Raw genomic sequence first — 22,248 nt, 5'->3', positions numbered from 1 at the left:
GAGACTGAGGGTGTCACGTGCACGTTGCCGACCCTTATGAAACCTTTATATACCCTTCTTGAAAAACCCCATGCTGTAGTCTCTCGAGAAAACCTTGGCGGATAGTTCATTGCACAATCTAAGTGTACGCGGGAGGAAGCTCCTCTGAAACCGCATTATCCAAGACTTGTACAGACAGTTCTTCTTCTTTGTTTTAAATGACCGCCACCAATTTTGATCGGTGATTTTGCCAATGTCATGGTTTGTAGTACAGAGAGTTAGTATAATATATAAACGTTATCATTCTCTAATGACAGATGACGTTAGATTTTTTTATATATTTGGCTTGGCACAAAGTGATTTCGCCAAAGGATTTTCTTCCCGTTTCCCAAGTTTGGGGATTGGGAACGTAACGTATCTCTACATTATAAAAAAATGTTTGGTTGTGACACAACTACAATTGTCGCTGAACAAATCTGCCTTTTTATATATAACATTTGAGAAATACCTTTTTTTATATATGACTCGACAAAGTACTATCGTCAAAGGCAGGTTTGGGAAACAGGAAGGCGGGGTTTGGGTAGGAAGATAACTTATCTCTACATTATAAAAAAAAGGTTTGGTTGCTTAGCAACCGCAATGTTTATTCAACAATAGAATAGAATTGAAAATCATTTATTCAAATACACTTACATTGAAGCACTTTTGAATAGTCATAACATTTTTTTTTTTTATATACCGCTCATTCGGAATGCTGTCTCAACACAAGAAAAACAAGCAAGAAACTTGTGTGTTGCTCTTTTTACACAACCCAACCAATCCTTTTTTCTTCATTCCTTTCCATTCTTTATATCTCTGTGTACATTTCCCTAACTTTGATATTGGCTAAATGCGAAGGCAAAGCCAAAAATGGAGGAGGGGAAAAAAACCTGGTTTTTATATGTAACTAGCTGTCCCGGCAAACGTTGTTTTGCCTTAAAATAAAAAAAAAATTTAGGAGTGGACTACCCTTAACATTTAGGGGGATGAAAAATAGATGTTGGCCGATTCTCAGACCTACTCAATACGCTCACAAAATTTCAGAGGAGTATGGGAACGAAAACTGTGACACGAGAATTTTATATATAAGATAATAATTGAGAAATGCCTTTTTTTATATATGACTTGGCATAAAGTTCTTTAGTCTAAGAACTTTATGCCAACTCTTTTTCTTTTTTATATATATGGCTCGGAACAAAGCGATTTCGCCAAAGGCAAGTTTAGGAAACGGGAAGGCAGAGTTTTGGTAGGAAGATAACGTATTCCTACATTAAAAAATATGGTTTTTGTTGCTTAGCAACCGTAATGTTTATTCAATAATAGATGTCCTATTGTTGCTCAAAAAACCTGGGGTTTTATATGTAATATTTGAATAATAAACTACATTTTAAGATGAGCGGAGAAACATTATACGAGGCATCCAGACGTCATAACGTTTCAAAAATGAGGGTGCACGATTACTTGTACGGTCAGTAACGTTTTTAATAATGTATTTACTTTGAATAGATTACATTGTTCTTAGGAATAAATACATACTTATGAAACATAAATTATTAAACATAAATTAATAAACATAAATTTTACAATGAAAGTATAATAAAAAGTCTATTATTTAAAATTAATATTATCGAAATCAAGCACACATTATTCAGAAAATAGAATATAAAAATATATATATATGGATCATCATCATCATCATCTCAGCCCGGGAGACGTCCATTGCTGGACAAAGGCCTCCCTCAAAGATTTCCACGACGATCAGTCCTGCGCTTCTCGCATTCATCACCTTCCAGCGATCTTGACCAGATCGTTGGTCCACCTGTTGTATGGATGTATATGGATATGGATCACATATTACATAAAGTAATTTATACGTGATGTTATATACTTAGCTTTAAAGCCTTTCTCCATAAAGAGGCTATCCAACACTAAAAAAATTTTCAAATTCGGATCTGTACTTTTTTGGTACTCTTTACATACTCGTAGTATAAAATGAATGTCTTTAAAACTACGCAACGGATTTTAATGCAACTTTTAACAACAGGTAGAGTAATTCAAGAGGAAGTTTTATATGTAGATATAATGCATGTACACTCGTCCGAAACCGGGGCGGGTAGTTAGCGTACAATAAATAATAATAAACTATATTAGGAAGGAAGGATCACATTTTAAGGAAGCTGTTACATATGAATGTGGATGGTTATACATAAGTACAGAGGAAGACCGAAAAAGAGATGGATGGACTGTGTGTAAGATGATGTGGTAAGAAAGTAAGTAAATAACATGATGGCTGAGAACAGGAACGAATAGAATAGAAAAACATATTACATTGATCACGAATAAATGGGATAAGGAAGAAGCAGATGATGCTAAGGAACATAAGAAACATTTTATAAGTCCGAGTCCGTTCCGGACTGTTCATATAATGTCTTTTTTTATCCGTAACAGTAATGTTCATAGGCTGCCATCTTGTACCCCACCACTCCCGAAAATCCAGAAGTGATAACTATAATTTTAACATTTTATTTAGATTCGGCTTTCATTGTATCCGGAGCGAGGGACTATGCGAGAATGGCTTTCAAGGCAGCCATGGCCTCAGCCCAAATCGTAAGTAGTTAAATAGTTCAGGTACATGTATTTCTTCATATACATATATAATTTTAATAGGGTACTATACTGTTTACTTTCTTAATTATCGGCATTCAGACTCACACCACTGTTCTCACTTGCCCTTCACGATATAATGGCCTAATGGCCTCATGACGCCAGCAGCGTGCGCTAGAGACGACAATACTTCCTTCTCTTTCCCATATATACTACAGGTACACCGACCTTTAACAAGGAATAAGCTTGTCTTGCAGTGGTGTGTTGACATGTGTTATACTCGGTTTAAAACCTACAAAGTGTATTTTCTAAAATGCAAAGTTTACATTCGTTGAGTCTTTTTAAAAAATATAATGTACGATTTCAGGTCATTCAGCCAGTATACAGCACGATGTTTTCTGAAATACGCAAATGTCCCAGGATGCGTGTTGGTAAGTGTTACGATAGCAAATGAAACACGAAGACTTCCATCGACAAGGAATTTATCCCCAAACGCTAGGACCTAAGTGGTCTCGGACAGTGCGGTTCCAGAGGAGTTTCCTCCCGCGTACACTTAGATTGTGGAATGAACTACCCGCCGAGGTTTTCTCACGAGACTATAGCATGGGGTTTTTCAAGAAGGGTATATTAAGGTTTCTTAATGGTCGGCAACGTGCACGTGACACCCCTGGTGTTTCAGGCATACATAGGCTACGGTAACCATCAAAAATTCCTGGTGAATTTATCACAATGTGCTAACTGACCTGACTTTATGCTGAACTTATCATCGTCCACTGGTGCCCCGCCAGCGTACACCGTTAGCGCAGGCGAGTACACCATTCCATTAATCGATAAAAAAAATCAAGCTCTACTTAGTTTGGGACTAGATGGCGCTGTGTGTATATTGAAAATTATTGCTTTGTGCAGTATACCACCCAAACTGCCGTCTACCAGCACACATGGACCGTTCATACAGCGCTTATGTGGAGCGCGTGAGACACTCTAGTAGTGTCCCCACGCCGCACCTAACTGGGAAAGACCGGTTTAAATTCAGCGCTGCGTAAGTTTTTATAACACTTCTCTACACACAATAGAATAACAGTGTTATCGCTAGCTCCGGATATAGATGGCGCTGGAAGCAAGAACCAACGCCAAAGCAGTATTAATTACTAAAATTACCGACTTAAGCTTTGAAGCCGGCTACCGGAAGAGAAACCCCAAGTAGCGCCCGTGACTTGCGACACGCGTGTAGGTTTAAAAGGCCCTTTTAGAATGCATTAACACTCACCTTCACTACTTGCAGCTTCCCCCCAGGTCCAACTAAGACTGGGATAAACCCATTTCTAATACAATTCACTTTAGTATCCAAAACACAATCGGCTCGTTCTGTGCTTGTCGACTGAATGCCGTGGCTTATTCAACGAAAGAGAATTATTCAACTACCGACCTCCGTATTTATAGATCGAAGTCAGTGTAGTAGGTAGAGAAGCGGGGTTAACGGTTATTGACAAACAACTTAGTTTGGTCCATAAATACTAGATGGCGCTATTTACAATATTTGTAGTAAGCTTTATATTCGATACTTTATTTTAATTTTTAATATTAAAAGTTTAATACTAAAACACAACCTTTTTTTAATATCTTTTAAAAATATCGGATTTTTCTACAATATTGATATGAACTTTAACACTATGTAATATGTAATGATTATTTACAAAAAAATCTAAGTATTTATATCAGTTGTCTAATACACATAACACAAGCTCTGCTTACCGTGCGATTAGATGGCGCTGTGTGAATTGTGCAGGGTTATTTATTTATTATCTTTTCAGACCAAAGAAACTGATGGCAATACCAAGTCTAACACCCGACTTTCATCCTCCAACTCCAGTTTACATACCGCCCAGCGCAAACAAACCCAGGAGTAGAGCCACCCAATGCTTGTTCAGGTAAAGTAGGATTTTTTAATTCTTTTTAATATTTGTAATATTTCTGTCGACACTTGAGATCCTTCCATTAGTTTACATCTTCACTAACATAGATTTAAGTTCAGTGTATTCAGTATAAAGTCAGTCCACGTTACGACTCCGCGTCGTATGTACGCGTTACTAATAAGTTCAGTATAAAGTCAGGCCACGTTACGACTCCGCGTCGAATGTACGCGTTACTAATAAGTTCAGTGTAAAGTCAGGCCACGTTACAACTCCGCGTCGAATGTACGCGTTACTAATAAGTTCAGTGTAAAGTCAGGCCACGTTACAACTCCGCGTCGAATGTACGCGTTACTAATAAGTTCAGTGTAAAGTCAGGCCACGTTACAACTCCGCGTCGAATGTACGCGTTACTAATAAGTTCAGTATAAAGTCAGTCCACGTTACGACTCCGCGTCGAATGTACGCGTTACTAATCTTGGTGGCCTAACATCCTAAATAGACTTAGGCTCATCGGCTGCCCCAGAAATGTCTACGCTGTTCTGGCCAGCTATCTGAGGGACAGAACAGTCTCATTAAATCTGGCAGATGCCTCAGCCGCCAAACCACTGTCGAGAGGTTGCATACAGGGTTCTGTATGTGGGCCGGCAATGTGGAACCTGGTCCTGGACGGGCTTTTCGACCTGAGCCTTCCGGAAGGATGCCATCTTCAAGCATTCGCTGATGATGTGCTCCTGATTGTTCAGGCGAAAAGCGCGGCCAGACTTCAGGTGACCGCGGATGAGGCTCTGCATCAAATTCACAACTGGGGTTTAGATTCCAAACTCTCATTCGGACCATCCAAAACTGTCGCCATCACCTTCACCAGTAAAGCCCGTAAGTGCCGTATCCATATGGACGGTCACATCATCCCATTTCATAACCATATCAAACTACTCGGAGTCATCATCGATCGCAAACTCACCTTCATCCAACATGTCAATCACACCATCGAAAAATGCACAAAACTATATCATAAAATCATCAAATTCATTCGTCCCACATGGGGTGTCAGCCCCGGAAACATTAGAACCATCTACCATCAAGTCATTGAACCCATCATCTGTTATGCTTCCGGAATTTGGAGCTCAGCGCTCAAATTCAAACTCTGCCAAAACAAACTCACCTCATTACAACGATCATTCGCTATCACCATCATCAGAGGGTTCAGGACGATCAGCACACCAGCGGCTATCGTCCTGGCCGGTCTTCATCCCATATGTGGCAGGGTTCGGGCGGCTGCGCAGGCCGAGCTTGCTCGGGTGCGCAGAGTTGCCGGAATTCTGCCACATGACATTCCACTCGACTCACCCACTCCACCTTCCGATCTCCTTCATCCTAGGCAGAGAAGGGGAATATCCTTTATGGAAGCCGACTCTGCCGAGGAACTCACACACATTCTCGACCCCACCTCATTCACTTGCTACACCGATGGGAGTAAACATCACGGCAAGGTCGGTGCAGCGGTCGTCATCCGGAACCCGAGCGGCTCTACAGTTCTGAGCAAGAAGCTCAAACTGCATGATGTCTGCTCGGTGTTCCAAGCGGAGATGGCCGCCATCGACCAAGCATGCCAACTCATCATCACAAAAAAACTGTCACCCGCAATCATCCTCACGGACAGCAAGTCATCGCTGATGGAACTGTCCAATCATAACAGCACCAATCATCTTTGTAATAACATTTTTAAATCACTCCATCTAGCCAAACATCACAACATCAACATATCATTCATTTGGATCCGTTCACACATCGGGATATCTGGCAATGAGGAGGCCGACCTCGCGGCCAAATCAGCAGCCAACTCCCATTCATCCCCTTCATTCTCCAAATTCCCCCTCAGCTACATAAAACATCACTTCATGCAGTTAAGTAAAGCCGAACTAGAGGACTTATACGACACGACAGACAATTGCCAGTATACCAAGCAGTGGTGCAGCAATTACGCTGAGCTGCTGCTTGTGATACAAGCCTTCCCTCCAAACTTTCATTTCACCCAGCTTCTCACCGGTCATTCATACTCCAAGTCATACCTCAAACGGTTCGGGATCACCTCGGACGACAAATGCCCTTGCAACGATGATGCTCCGCAAACTATGGAGCATCTCGTCAAGGAGTGTCCGAGGTTTGGTCCCACGAGGCTCGACCATGAGACGGCCTGTAGCATGGTTCGGGTCTCAGAACCATTCCATCTTCCATCCATCATCAAACATCAATCAACCATCGACACTTTCACATCACACATATCATACATCATTCACAACCTCAAACATTTTAATCAGACGTAATCATCATCATCATCACCAACATTCCCATACCTCCATCATCATCACTCTCATACCATCATCATCATATCCATACCATCGTCATCCAAACCACCAACGTCTTTATTTTGCTTTTCGTTTTGTTATTTTGTTTAATCTTTTGTTAATTGTTTTGTTTTATCTCTATTGTTGTTTTGTTTTGTTTTGTTCTTTTATTTCTGTTTTATATTGTTTTGATAGTCTTCGTATTGTTTTTCATTTTATTTTTTTTTTGTTTGTTTTTTTTTTTTTGTTGTTAATTCGTTAATCTTGTCTTATGTTTTATTATATAAACAATTGTATATATTTATAAAAAAATGTATATATTTCAATAATTATATTCTTATATTCTAATTACAACTCTATCCAAACCATAACTTGCTAAAACACAGTAAACTCTGCTAAAGCGAGCGTAAACCACAGGCGCAAACGCTAAAGCATTGAGTACAACAAACAGACTCAATTTAAAAAAAAAAAAAATAAGTTCAGTATAAAGTCAGTCCACGTTACGACTCCGCGTCGAATGTACGCGTTACTAATAAGTTTAGTATAAAGTCAGGCCACGTTACGACTCTGCGTCGAATGTACGCGTTACTAATAAGTTTAGTATAAAGTCAGGCCATGTTACGACTCCGCGTCGTATGTACGCGTTACTAATAAGTTCAGTGTAAAGTCAGGCCACGTTACAACTCCGCGTCGAATGTACGCGTTACTAATAAGTTCAGTATAAAGTCAGTCCACGTTACGACTCCGCGTCGAATGTACGCGTTACTAATAAGTTCAGTATAAAGTCAGTCCACGTTACGACTCCGCGTCGAATGTACGCGTTACTAATAAGTTCAGTGTAAAGTTAGGCCACGTTACGACTCCGCGTCGAATCTACGCGTTACTAATAACCCATGTAGCACACTATCTCTTATATAAGTCACAGGTTCGGCCGCACATGGAGTACTGCTCTCATTTTTGGGCGGGAGCACCTGGATACCAGCTCGGTCCTTTTGACTCGGTTCAGAGACGTGCTATGAGAATTGTCGATGATCCCAATCTCTCTGGCGGTATCGAGCCACTCAGCTTGAGGCGAGACTTCGCCTCGCTTTGTGTGTTCTACCGATTATACAACGGACTGTGTTCTGAGGAATTGTTCGACATGATGCCGACAGCCACCTTTTACCACCGCACCGCTCGCCATAGACAGGGAATTCATCCCCACACACTGGAACCTAAGTGGTCCCGAACAGTGCGGTTTCAGAGGAGTTTCCTCCCGCGTACACTTAGATTGTGGAATGAACTTCCTGCCGAGGTTTTCCCACGAGACTACAGCATGGGGTTTTTCAAGAAGGGTATATTAAGGTTTCTTAAGGGTCGGCAACGCGCAAGTGACACCCCTGGTGTTTCAGGCGTTCATAGGCTACGGTAACTATTTACCATCAGATGGGCCGTATGGTTGATTGCCACCATAGTAGTATAAAAAAAAATCAATAAACTTAGTAATGTACAATAAATAGTACAATCATTTCACCGGTATACTCACTACCTACATACAATAAACAATATATTATGTAGCGACACCTCATCATCTATACATCTATACCTACAAATAAAATTAAATACTGTTTGTATTATTGAAATAACCGTTTTTACTACATGCATATGAATATAAATACGGTACATACACTAAAATGACATTTTTTACAATTTTTGTCTGTCTGTTTGTTCCGGCTAATCTCCGAATTGGCTGGACCGATTTTGACGGGACTTTTTTTGGCAGGTAGCTGACGTAATAAGGAGTAACTTAGGTTACTTTTATTTTAGAAAAATATAGTTAATTTTCACGCGAACGAAGTCGCAGGTAGAGAGAGAGATTATAATATATAACGCTACAGTGGTAAGGATAACTAGTACTCTAAGGCGAAATCAATACTCTAAGGTTTAAATTCATTCAGAATCAAAAATTTCAAGAATAGATCTTATTCCTTCTTAAAAGGACGGCAATGCTCTTGCAATTCTTTTCCAAGTTGTATTGCTTGCACTCATGAGCGGCGGTTTCATTAAGTGAGCCGCAAGCTCGTTTGTCCCCTGTGCTATAAAAAGATAGAAATATAGAATTTTATACGTTAAAGGGAATCTTCAGCACAGACGATACCATGGCAGCCAGACGCCAAAGTGGCTGACAACTGTACAACGACGCCAGAGGTGCTGTTTCTGGATAAACTTGAATGGGGTATGCCAACCATTATATTCTTTTTAATTTTATTTATCCTTATTTGAAAGGCAAAGAGTCCAAGCCCATACAGTTATTGTTTTTTTTAGAATGGAAAATACAATGACCCGGCCCACCACGCCGCCACATGTCTGGACATTTTAGTGAGCATGACTACTCATTCCACTTGACCACGTCACAGCTACCAAATTCCATTTATATCGATTCAGTAGTTCTGGCGTGAAAGCGAGACAGACAGACAGAGTTACTGTCACATATATAAAAAATCGCTAAGTACTAATTAAAATTGTAGTTAGTCAGACTATAATTTTAACATAATAATTCTTTGAACGGCCAAAAAGGTATTTTTATTAATATATATTAATTATTTTTATTATATTTCTATATTGTTAGAGGTTTTTATTGTATTTATTTCTAGGACCTGGTTTCCCGTATCGTACTGGCGATCTGCCGGCCGACTTCCATACCACAGAAATTATAAACAAGTAGGTATCTTTTAAACTATCATTGTATTTTACCATCTTCTATTATATATCCCCACTTTTTACCGTCGCACCACTCGCCATCGACAGGGAGTTGATCCACTCACCCTGGAACCTAAGTGGTCTCGGACAGTGCGGTTTCAGAGAAGCTTTAGAGCAGTAATTCCCAAAGTGGTCTATATCGACCCCCAGGGGTCTATGACAAACTGCAAGGGGTCTACGACAGTGGTCATCTTGTTTTTACTTTATGTTTTTAACACTAAACTTTACTACAGTTAGAAATTTACAAAAAATCACTACCAGGTAAGAATGGGAGGTCTAACCAAAACCGAAAAATATGGCAAGAGGTCTACGACACAAAAAAAAAGTTTGGGAACCTCTACTTAGAGCATAGAGGCTGCTTGACAGCCTCAGTGGCCAGCAGTTTAGCACATTGCTTTATTTCCGATGGTTGCGGGTTCGATTCCTCGCACGGTACAAACATTTGTATTTATAAGGATGCTTGTTTATTGATCTGGGTGCTTTCTATGTATATTATGTATGTTTAAAAAAAAATCACGAAGTATAACTATCAGTCGGTCCATAACACAAGTTCTGCTTAGCTTGGGACTAGATGGCGCTGTGTGAATTTTTCAGGGTTATTATTATTCTAAAAATGTAGTTTCATTTGGAGAATCCATTATATTTTTAGAATATAAAGATATTTTTAGTTAGCCTGGTAAAACAGCATCCAATCACAAAAAAAAGGTTTTTTAGAAAATCTTTTTTAGCAAATATAATGTTTTAAATTCCTTTTCTCTCGATTTTTTTAATTTATAAGAATATTTATGGTTAGCCTGTTACCACAGATTCCAATTACATAAACATTATTGTTTTTACCTAAAATCTCATGTTTCCTTCCTCTTGTTTCTCTCTCATGTCGATTTTTTTTTACTAAAAATCCCATGCTTTTTCCTCTTGTTTCTCTCCCATGTCAATTTTTGTTTTAACAAAAATCCCAATGTTTTTCTCTTGTTTCTTTCATGTCAATTTTTTTTTCAAAAATCTCATGTTTCCTTCCTCTTGTTTCTCTCTCATGTCGATTTTTTTTTACTAAAAATCCCATGCCTTTTCCTCTTGTTTCTCTCCCATGTCAATTTTTGTTTTACCAAAAATCCCAATGGTTTTTCTCTTGTTTCTTTCATGTCAATTTTTTTTTCAAAAATCTCATGTTTCCTTCCTTTTGTTTCTCTGCCATGTTAATTTTTTTTACCAAATATCCCACCATGTTTCTTTTCTCTCCCATGTTAAAAGTATAGCGAATACATTTGTTTGTCCGAAGATTGCGTCACGCTAGATCCTGGGGGCAGTTGGTGGAGAAGGGCCAGTATCCTCGCTGGATGAAGAAAACCGACGCCATCATAACAGACGTGGAAACCAAGGATTGGATATTTAGAGAGGCGGTATATTTCTAAAAGTATTTCTTCTAACATTGTGCTGACCTCAATGGTCGCCAGTTAGATTGCTATACGGATATTTTTATTCGTGAATATGTTTGTTTTTATTGGTCTGGGTGTTTTTTGATGTATATGTTTCGTTTATTGACCAATGTAAAAATAAAAAGTACTTTATCGTGCACCATCTTTGAAAGAATGTGCATGTAAATGTGCATGTAAAACCTACACAAAGAGAACGAGAAAGACCGCGCGAGCAAACAGTGAGCACATTCCCGCGTACAACATTCGTGAGTGGTTTAGCGCCATTTTGTAATAATTAATTGTCATTGCAAAATGGCGGACATCTGACTATGGAGCAAAGACATAGTTATAGATTGATAATGTGAAATAGCTATTTATATATATACATATATATAAGAGTAGAAATAAAATAAATAACCAGTGAGCACTTTCCCGTGTTCTTCAATCGTGCGTGCTTTTGTAGTAATTAATTATCATTACAAAATGGCGCACATACTCATATGACTGTAAGCAAAAACATAATTACAGATTTGATAATTTATAAATCTTAAACGTGTCTCTGGAAATAAAATCTATGAAATATTTTTTTTTATCTAGAAAATAATTATATTCGGTCCGTTATATTATGCGAAATATTTTTTTTAATGTAGGATATAATAATATTTCCGTTCGTTATATTACGGTTGAACTACATACAGAAAATTGTCTGTTACTAGGAAATAGATGAACTTCAAGATATACGCCTCGCGCTTCTTCATCAGCTGCAAAGTCAAATGAAGCAGAAACAGAACAATAGAACGAGCCAGAAATTAGCAAAGATGTGGACAGAGAAGAAGCAAGAGATGGAGAGGAAGATAGAAAACATTCGGCGAACGAGAGATAGAGGTAGAAATAACAGTAGAATAGTAGATATTTTTTTAATGGATGATTATGGAATGATTATAATATTAATACTAGATATAAAGACAAACTTGCTGTCCCCAAGTATCGTTTAGAAAAAGTCAATAGGTCTTTTATGGGAATAGGTATAAAAATAAATTCATTTAAGTATATATTCATTCATTAAATAAATTCAAAACATCTGTTAAATCATATTTACTAGGCCTATTACTCACTAAACGATTACTTGAATGACGAGCGTGCATGGCAATAGTTTTCATGTTCGGGATTTTCATTTAATGTTAGACATAGACACCTATATAAATGCATTGTAAATAAACTGGATTGAAAAAAAAAAGTAATTCAATTGAGTTTCTTGCCAGTTCTTCGCAATTGGATCTATATACTGAACTGGACGGTAGGGAAAAAAAATATAATGTAAAACTTGACGTTCATAAGCGGCTAAAATGTCCTACATGAATAAATGATTTTTGAATTTGAAATTGGAATGGTGCCCTGCCTGCGCTAACAGTTCATGCTAGCAGTGGAAGATGGTATGAATCAGTATGAGGTCAGGCCCATTCTGACAAATTCACCAAGAATTCATCTGCGAATGAAAGCCCCGTTAAAATTGGTCAAGCTGCTTCAGATGTGAGCAAGAATAAACACATAACCAGACAAAGATAATAAAAAAATCTTTTTAGGCGTATGTAGTATGGAAACCATGTTATAATGTTACACCTCCGATTCTACACGGTATGTCATTCCAGAGAATCAAGTTGTCTATCCTCTTATCCTGTAATTTCACTGACTTATCTGTACCCTACAACCGAAACAGCTTATAAAGCAAGCTGCTTGGCGGATGGAATACAGTAGGTGAGACTGAGGTACACACGCAGACGAGTTCGAACAGTCTATTTTTTTCGGACTACTCCAATGTCGCAGTTGGCCTTTACAGCTTCACCGGACGATAGAGGGCGAGTGCAGATGGCACTCCAAGGCAAAGGAAGGACTTATGGAGCGGCTAAAGGCCAACTCCCGCCGAACAGATAGACCGATTTTTGTCTGAGGGCACCGGTAGGGGTTCGATCCTTAGCTCAGAGCGTCGTAATTTCGATCCTCGTTTGAATCGAATGAGGATCGATCGGAGGGGTTCAGATTGTGTGGATCACAGCACACTCATCTTTATGGTCATTTTTTTTTTTATATTTAAATACATTTTGCCACAGACATATTCGTCCGTGCCTTTTTTAATTTACTTTAATATTATAATATTTATTTAATATCCATTTTTGTACAACTCCAGCCGAGATGTTACAAGTTGCCTAACAGTGACACCGAGGCAGACATCCGTCTGGCCAAGAACCACCGCTGGCCGGCCGGGTGAGTTGAGCCTTTCTTTATGGTCATTAGAGCTTCGCAAGCTGTCAGCGTTACACGAGGGTGGGGCCCGGCGCGGTGTAGTGGGGCGCATGCGGGCCGCGCGGGGCGGCGGGGCGGCGACCCCCGCCGCACACGACCCCGCCTCGGAGCTGCGCGCCCCCCTCGCGCGGCACGGGTACCAGGCCCGCACCACACACGCGGAGATACGATACGATCCTTCGCTGCTCTGTGAGTCGTAATACAAATAATCTTTATTCAACCAAACTTAATATAAGCACTTTTGAATAGTTTCATTTTTTTAATCTACCACTCATTCGGAACGCAGACTCGACACAATAAGAATGAGCAAGATATTTGCGTGTTGCTCTTTTAAATGAATGTTGTTCTCTGTAAATACACATTAACAAATATTAGGCATGTGGCAATCAACATAGAAACCGCTACGCACACAATCTTTGTTCATTGTCAGCGCTATGAATTTTAAGTTACATTTTTCTACAAAAAAAATATTATCATTTATAAACTCTTAAATTTTATAATACGCTTTTTTACAATGAAAATGTTTTATAAGACGTTTTTAATCTTTTTACTGACAATTGAGTACAGACTCTGGCAGTTTGTTGTAAAACTTTACGCAATTACTAACTTTCATCAAATGGCACATAAGTAAAATCAGTTTGTTGTTATTACGTAAGCTTTTATTAATGTAACCTACTATTTAAAAACTGTCAATATTTTTCTACTTAAAGTTTCTTATTAAAGTTTTCTTAGAGTTAAGGGGGTCTTCCTATGTGATGGGTTGAAAAAATCGATTTTTTTTTTCATAAATTGCTCCCTTAACATGTCTAGAATACGGTAGTAAAGCGATTTTAGAAAATTCGAAGTCGTTTTATAGATACAGCAGGTAAAAGAAAGAGCGGTTCGGAGCGGTGAGTTGGCAGTTAGAGACCGGGCCTATTGTGTACCGTCGGCTTTATACCTGGCCTCCCTTTTATTAATATATTTGTTTATACAAGTTTAGACACGTTTCTACAGACTTAAACAGAAATTTCTATTGTTATAATATTTTACCGAAGTTATTTTAGTCTTGGTTGAACTTCGAAGAGAGCAACAGCTACAAATTATTTTTTTTCATAATGAGTGGACGGAAAGGAAGTACGAGTGGAAATGTTCATCCTGGTCGTAGTAAAAAAAGAAAGTTTAGTGGAAACCGTTTTACCCACCAAAATGATACGGTATTTACATCAGCTTCGGCCAAAAAACTTAAAAATAACATGAACATGAATGTTCCAATTTCATCACGATAAACCACCTCTAATTCCGCAAGTCCAAGAAGCTATCAAACCGGTTTTCGAAGATTTATCGAAAGACGAATTATTAATTCATTGTTTAGGAGCAGAGACACAAAACAATAACGAATCTTTGAATTCTTTGATTTGGACTTTCGCTCCTAAACATCTTCATTCTGGTCCCAAAGTTGTTGAAATTGCTAGCTACTTAGCAGTTATTATCTTTAATGAAGGTTTTCAAGCTATTTTAAAAGTTATATCGATTATGGGATGCCCTGTTGGTCGTGAAGCCCAAGCGTATGTTGAGAAACGGGATGAAAAGCGAATCTTACGCTCTGAGCGGCGCGTAAGTGATGTCGTTAAACAAGCCAGGATTGACTCAAGAGCTGAACAATCTGCTTTAAAAGAGTTTCACGAGGAAGAGGAAGGAATACTCTATGGACCAGGCATCGCCGATTGAGATTAAGTTGATATTTTAATAGTTTTTAACGGACTTGAAACTTTAAACGCGTTTTTCTCAAAACTGTGTTTTTCAAACTTTCCTCCATTGTATCTCAGAAACGGCTGGACCGAATTAAAACTTCGATTTTTTTATAGCAAAAAACAAAAAAAAAAACGCCTAATTTGCAACTTTTATTTCAAATGTCTATCAAAAATCCAATTTTTTTTATATTCATTTGATTATAGGTCATTCCGTGCTTTTAAGCCTACAAATTAAAACGCCGTTTTTTTTTTTTTTCAGATAAGCCGATCAGCCGGAATCGTGGAGGAAGTGGGAGCTCTTTTTTTCGAGGCGGGGGTGTTCAGAGCGCTGTAACTCTAGTTTGACTGAATATTTTTAGCTGAAATTTTATATTTATACTGTCCAAATATGTGTTAATAAATGATAAAAAACTTGAAGCTCTAAATATTTACTGGTCGTAGAAAAAAAATCCTAAAATATCCCTAAAAAACAGGCCGTCACATAGGAAGACCCCCTTAATGTTAGTAAGACATAAATTACACACTAAAAAATTATAAATAGTAACAAATAAAATATTAAATTTGGATGCCTGATTCTGGTGAAGAGTGTGATTCATAAATTATAATTTTATATATTTTCAGGGCAAATAAATATATTTGTATTGAAATTAAATAATAAAAAAAATTACCTCAGCATACGAAGACCACCAGAAGTTGGCTGAAGCACCCGAGTGGCTACAAAACTGCGGTCGAGACCTGAAACGCACGTGCTCCGGCCACCACCTACCACGAGATACCACCCAACCGTGCGAGAGAGAAACTAAATGGAGCGAGCAATTCCTGGAGAATCTTCACAACGATTTAAAAAGTATATGGTTCTTATAGATAACTAGCTGTGTCCGCGGTTTTACTCGCGTGAAATAGGGTCACTCGAAATGTGATAAAAATAATAGCAAATAGTAGGGTTATGGAGTTTAAATTCACTGTTTGCGTTTAAAACGCGTGTTTTCTTAGCAGAGTGAATCTCACAGCGTGGCAACACAGCACAGCAGCAGTTGATAGTAAAACAACAAGACTGATTTCACCAAATATATTCTCACAACTAGCTTTTGCCCGCGGCTTCGCTCACGTTAATTTATCCCCTTAAGGGTGAAATTTATCAAAATCCTTTCTATGGGGATGCCTACGTCATAATAGCTTTATGCATGCAAAATCTCAGCCCGATCGGTTTAAAATTGACAAAGTTTCATACAAACTTTCATTCCCTATTTTATCCTTTGGGGGTAGAATTAATCAAAATCCTTTCTTAGCGGATGCCTACGTCATAACATCTACCTGCATGCCAAATTTCAGCTCGATCCGTCCAGTGGTTTGGGCTGTGCGTTTATAGATCACTATGTCAGCCACCTTTGAGTTATATATATTTAGATATAATGTGAAATGCTTATTATAGATTTATAAGTGAAAAGTCTATTAATATTTTACTGTAATTAGGCAAATACAATAAGCAAATAAATTAACGAATGACATGACAGGCCGAGAGCGTACAGAGAAAAATGAACTTGTCACAGACACCAGTCATAGACAATAATTTTGCCAATGTAAAGCATACCATAATCATGTTTTATGAGCTGCTTTATATATCGAAAACCGGTGTTTTTTTTTGTATAGATGATAATGGAACGGTTCCGCCTGCGCTGACGGTATACTGGCGGGGCACTAGTGGAGGATTTTTTTTTTATATCATAATTTGAGCGCGTTTGACCGCTATCTCACCTGATGTTAAGTGATGATGTGGTCTAAGCTGTTACACGCAAGCTCAAATAATACCTATGCACTCTTGACTTAAAAGAGGATGATAAAATGCATGAAGGCAGGTCAGTTAGCCCTTCTTGGCAAATAGGAATTTACCACGATGGTTTCCAGATTGAGGCGCGTGGAGGTCAAACTTAATGTACCATACATTGCTAGCAAAGAGTTATCAATCCACATTACTAATAATCCAATTCCCGCCAACCGGTGAAATTAGATTCACTTTACAAGCAAGCGTGTTGAAAAATAATATAACTCGACAGAGGTGCGTTTGGGAGCAGCCACCACCACGGTGGGGCCACTGCATGTCCTGAAGCCCCGCCGACTGCAGGCCACCCCCCGGCCGACCACGCCAGAGGTGGAACCCGTGGAGGATGATGACGAGGCCTGCCACCAGTCGGCGCTGTGGCTGCAGAAGATTATAAGAGGACGGGCCGTTCAAAATTTGGTAAATAACAGTTTTTTTTTAACTCCAATAGCAACCAAGATGGCGGTAAACCGGATGGTATATATAATATTATCCCAGGACAATTTACACAGCGCCATCTAGTTCCAAGCTAAGCTGGGAACAACAGATAGAAATGCTTAAATACATACATAATATACCTAGAAAATAGCCAGATTGATACAAACAGTCATACTCATGAATACAAATGTTCGCACCGTGCGAAAATCAAACCTGAGATCGTCGAAAGTAAAGAGGTGTGCTAAACCGCTAGATCACCGAGGCCGTCGAATAATAATCATAATATCTTAGGATATTGATAATAATATTAAGTTCATTGATTTCTAATCTCCTGGTCAGATGTACGAAGGGCGCATGCGAGCAGCAGAGTTGACAGAAGAATTGAAGACCACCCACGGTCTGCAGAAGGAGGATCAGGTCAGAATAGCAAGGGAAGAGGCAAAATCTAGAGAGTACAACGCACTACGAACAGAAGCTGAGATTAAGGTATCATTAAACAGCAGATTTTGACTTAAAACATCTGTTAAATCATATTTACTGAGCAAAGCCTATTACTCACTAAACGATTACTTGAATGACGAGCGTGCATGGCAATAGTTGTTCATGCACGGGATTTTCATTTAATGTTAGATATAGACACCTATATAAATAGACATTGTAAATAAACTGGCTTTTTAAAAAAATAAGTTATTCAATTGAGTTTCTTACCAGTTCTTCTCAATTGGATCTGGATACAAACTGGACGGTAGGAGAAAAATTATATTATAAAAATTTGACGTTCATAAGCAGGTCAAATGTCCCACATAAATAAATGATTTTTGAATTTGACGAGCTCAAGAAGAAATGCCACTCTTCTTTACTTCCACTGCCTAATCTGCACCCGAACAGCTTACAAAGCAAGCTGCTTGGCAGCTAGAAACAGATGAAGTAAGTAACGGTAACCTAGGCCTACGCGCAACAAAAATGCAGATTTTCCAAGCTGAAGAGAAAACGCCTCTACACATCCTATGTAGTTGTAGCCTACTCATGCATAAACGAAATATCTCCTTTGGAAAGTATACATTATACTTTGAGGAGATAAAAACGATCGCTCCTAAGAATATACGCACAACAAAAATTTGCAGATTTTGCCAAACTGAATAGGAAACGTCACTACACATCCTATGTGGTTGTAGCCCACTCATGCATAAACGAAATATCTCCTTTAGAAAGTATACACTCTGTCCTGAGGAGATAAAAACGATCGCTCCTAAGAATATCCTTCAATTCTTGTCCCTCACAGGTCTAGGTAGCGAACTCTGAAAAAGGGTGAGCAGAATAGATTGATGTAGGTCGCAGTGCTACAGGTCTTAGCACCTGACAATATTCTAAAACCCTCAATAAAAAGGAAGGGTATCTTTGTGCAGATTCCTCTGTGTACCTCAGTCTCACCTATATCAGCCGCCAAGCAGCTTGCTTTGTAAGATGTGTTTCGGTTGTAGGGTGCAGATTAAGCAGTGAAATTACAGGATCACCTAAATTAATTAGTTTAATATTGTTTATCATTATCAAATTAATCAAACCCAACAGATCTTTATTCATGTAGGTCTATTACAGACTCGTAGATGTCAAATATAGCGTCAGTTGGGAGTGCTTTCGAGCTAAGAAGAACTGACAAGAAACTCAGCTGAATTCTTATGTAGGTCTATTACAGACTCGTAGATGTCAAATATAGCGTCAGTTGGGAGTACTTTCGAGCTAAGAAGACTTGACAAGACACTCAGCTGAATTCTTATGTAAGTCTATTACAGACTCGTAAACTCAGATGTTAAATATAGAGTTAGTTCGGAGTATTTTTCTTAGCTCTAACTGACAAGACACTCAGCTGAATTCTTGGTGAAAACAATTTTTTTATACAGGAGGACACCATATCAGCTCTAGTGGATGAACTGTGCGGTGGTGCGGTGTCAGCAGCCCTGGACTTCCTGGAGAAGGAGCTGCGAAGGTTGAAGGAGGAGAGGCGACAGCACGCATTTATACTCATCGCCCGTTAGTAGCCTATTTGTTATTTGCTTTTTTTCGCCTTTTGATGAACTTTGAAAAACTATAGTTGTTCGATTCCTCACACAATACAAACATGTGTATTCGTGAGTATTATTGTTTGTATTGGTTTGGCTGTTTTCTATGTATATCATGTACTAGCTGTGCCCGCGACTTCGTCCCTGTTATAGTGACTGACCATATAACAAAAATTATTTCTAGTTTCATCGATCTAGCTTCTAAAACTACGACTTTCCATACAAACTTTCATATCCCACTTTATTTTACCTCCTTAAGAGTAACATTTTTACAAATTTGGAAGTCATATTTATTTATATTTAATCAACAGCCTAAGTAATAAATTTCAAACTTCTAGCTCTATAAATGACGATACTTCCATACAAACTTACATCTCCCCTGTCAACCCTTTTTTCGCATTCGAAAGTAGCCTATGTCCTTTCTCAAGCTCTAGACTATCTGTGTAGCAAATTTCGTTTAAATCAGTTCAGTAGTTTTGGCGTGAAAGCGAGACAGACAGACAGTTACTTTCATACTTAAATATTAGCAAGGCTTTTGTATACACGTCAGCCTTTTAGACCTAACCCAAATATAAATTTAATAGTTGCAATACTCGTTACGCACAAGTAACTATAACGTTGAAAATATTCTAGCATCGCGGCAGGTGTTCAGTACTGTAGCTTTCTTATCATTACATAGTATAAAACAAAGTCGCTGTCGCTGTCTGTCCGTCCCTATGTATGCTTAAATCTTTAAAACTACGCAACGGATTTTGAAGCGGTCTGTTTTAGTAGTGAGTGATTCAAGAAGGTTTATATATATAATACATGTACACCCGTGAGAGTAGCTAGTAATTATTATTTTGTTACAGTGCGAGAGAAGACGATGCGGGAGGCAGCCGAGGCGGGCAGGAGGCAAAAGGAGGAACACAGGAGACTAGAACACGACGAGATGTTCAAACAGGTCGGTATATCAGTAATCAAATAAAAAATTCAAAATATCTTTATTCATGTAGGTCTATTACAGACTCTTGTGTATCAAATCTACAGTCAGTTCGAAGTGATTTCGAGATGAGAAGAACTGACAAGAAACTCAGCTCGTATTCTTTCAATCGTGACTTACGGTACAGAGACGTGGTCGCTAACTATGGGCCTCATGAACAAGCTCAGTCACTCAGAGGGCAATGGAGAGGGCTATGCTCGGAGTTATTCTGCGTGATCGAATCAGAAATGAGGAGATCCGCAGAAGAACCAGAGTGACCGACATAGCTCGAAGAATTGCGACTCTGAAGTGGAAATGGCCAGGGCACATAGCTCGTAGGACAGATGGCCGTTGGGGCAGTAAAGTCCTCGAGCGACTGCGGACCGGAAGACGCAGCGTGGGAAGGCCTCCAGCAAGCTGGACCGACGATCTGATCAAGATCGCTGGAAGGCATTGGATGCGAGCAGCGCAGGACCGATCGTCGTGGAGACCTTTGGGATTCCTATGTCCAGCAGTGCACGTCTTCCGGGCTGCAATGAACTTAGGATAATATACTGTAGCCTAAGGTCTAACTTGGCTAGTTTTCATATACGAAATATACTGTAGCCTTCGCAAGTTCTAAACATTTACAACAGTTACTTGTCGGTTCCTATTTTATTATTAGTAGTAACTAGCAATCGAAAGTAATAATTGGTATATGAGAACTGGCCAAGTTAGACCTTAGGCTACAGTATATTATCCTAAGTTATAAGAAGAAATGATATTATATATTGTTATAAATACATTTCAGGACATACCATTGAACTTGGCACCCATTTAGATCTCACCTCTTTTGTCGTAGAAGTCAACAATCAAGGCATATATCATAATATTAAACTCGGCATTTCACATTTATGTTTTTGATGGGATATATATATATATATATATATATATATATATATATATATATATATATATATATATATATATATATATATATATATATATATATAAACTAACAGGGCCAGTTACTGCCTAAACACACGTATTAATTTGTAAAGTTAACAGGGGTCAAAATAAGGGCTTTTATTATTTTTTTTTATTATAATACATGTTTACAATAATATAGATTCATTTTTAAATTCAAATTTGGTAGAATAGAGTGACCACCAGCATATGCTATTGCAATTTTGTCAAAAGCAAATAGTCTAATCAGTGTTCGTTTGTCTCTTAAGTTACTATCATTGTATTGCAATAATTTAAGACAATTCACACAGCGCCATCTAGTCTCAAACTTAGCAGAGCTTGTGTTATGGGTACAATATTGCATTCAATCATATTTGCTATTGTACTGAAAGATCCTGGGAGTGACCCAGGAGACGGTGGACGCGTATTTCCGGGAGATAGTGTCGGAGGGTGTTCTCCTTGCTGCTGAAGAGGATGCTGTACGGCGAGCGCAGACTGATGCTGACAAGATCGATGAGGCACTCCTCGAACATGGGTCCATGTAAGTGCATTTTTTTGAAGGATGATAATGGATTTGTGCAACCGCGTGCACTAACGGTTTACGCTGGCGGGGCACCAGTGGATAAGATGAGCATGAGGTCAGGTCAGTTAGCCCATCGTAACAAATTCACCAGGAATTTATCACGATGGTGTCCAGAGGGAACCGCAACCGCGTGGAGGTCAACCTGACATGGTACATTGCTAGTAATGGGGTAATGATTACCACTCCCCTTTACTCCGGGTGGGAATTGTTAGCAATGGAAAATATGATGCCTCTTATAGAAACTGGAATAAAAGTAAGCTACAATATTGAATACTTGCCGCAGTACTAGAAAATTTCTGACTTCCTCAAGGATAACTTACGAAACTATTACATACTAACTTCTACCCGCGACTTCATTAGCATTGAATCCATTAAAT

The 22,248-nt window shown here is 38.8% G+C and overlaps 1 protein-coding gene across 1 annotated transcript in view; it reads left to right on the top strand.

Annotated features, from left to right (window-relative positions):
• The first annotated feature begins 1,331 nt into the window (after nt 1-1,331).
• LOC131840670 (cilia- and flagella-associated protein 91-like) overlaps nt 1,332-22,248 on the top strand; it is a 28,474-nt gene continuing 7,557 nt past the window's right edge. Inside the window, 16 exon segments of the mRNA XM_059188849.1 lie at nt 1,332-1,486; nt 2,549-2,625; nt 2,990-3,053; nt 3,529-3,661; nt 4,434-4,550; nt 8,995-9,095; nt 9,514-9,580; nt 10,899-11,019; nt 11,751-11,919; nt 13,327-13,524; nt 15,742-15,915; nt 17,123-17,307; nt 17,665-17,811; nt 19,224-19,353; nt 20,234-20,325; nt 21,681-21,829. Of these exon segments, the coding sequence (XP_059044832.1) occupies nt 1,411-1,486; nt 2,549-2,625; nt 2,990-3,053; nt 3,529-3,661; nt 4,434-4,550; nt 8,995-9,095; nt 9,514-9,580; nt 10,899-11,019; nt 11,751-11,919; nt 13,327-13,524; nt 15,742-15,915; nt 17,123-17,307; nt 17,665-17,811; nt 19,224-19,353; nt 20,234-20,325; nt 21,681-21,829 (2,000 nt within the window). The 5' untranslated portion in view covers nt 1,332-1,410.

The sequence above is a fragment of the Achroia grisella genome, unplaced genomic scaffold, assembly GCF_030625045.1.
Source record: "Achroia grisella isolate CSIRO2021 unplaced genomic scaffold, CSIRO_AGI_Agris_v1 utg149, whole genome shotgun sequence".
Lineage (NCBI taxonomy): Eukaryota > Metazoa > Arthropoda > Insecta > Lepidoptera > Pyralidae > Achroia > Achroia grisella.
The sequence above is the reverse complement of the archived record's forward strand: the minus strand, read 5'-3'. Positions and strand labels throughout refer to the sequence as shown.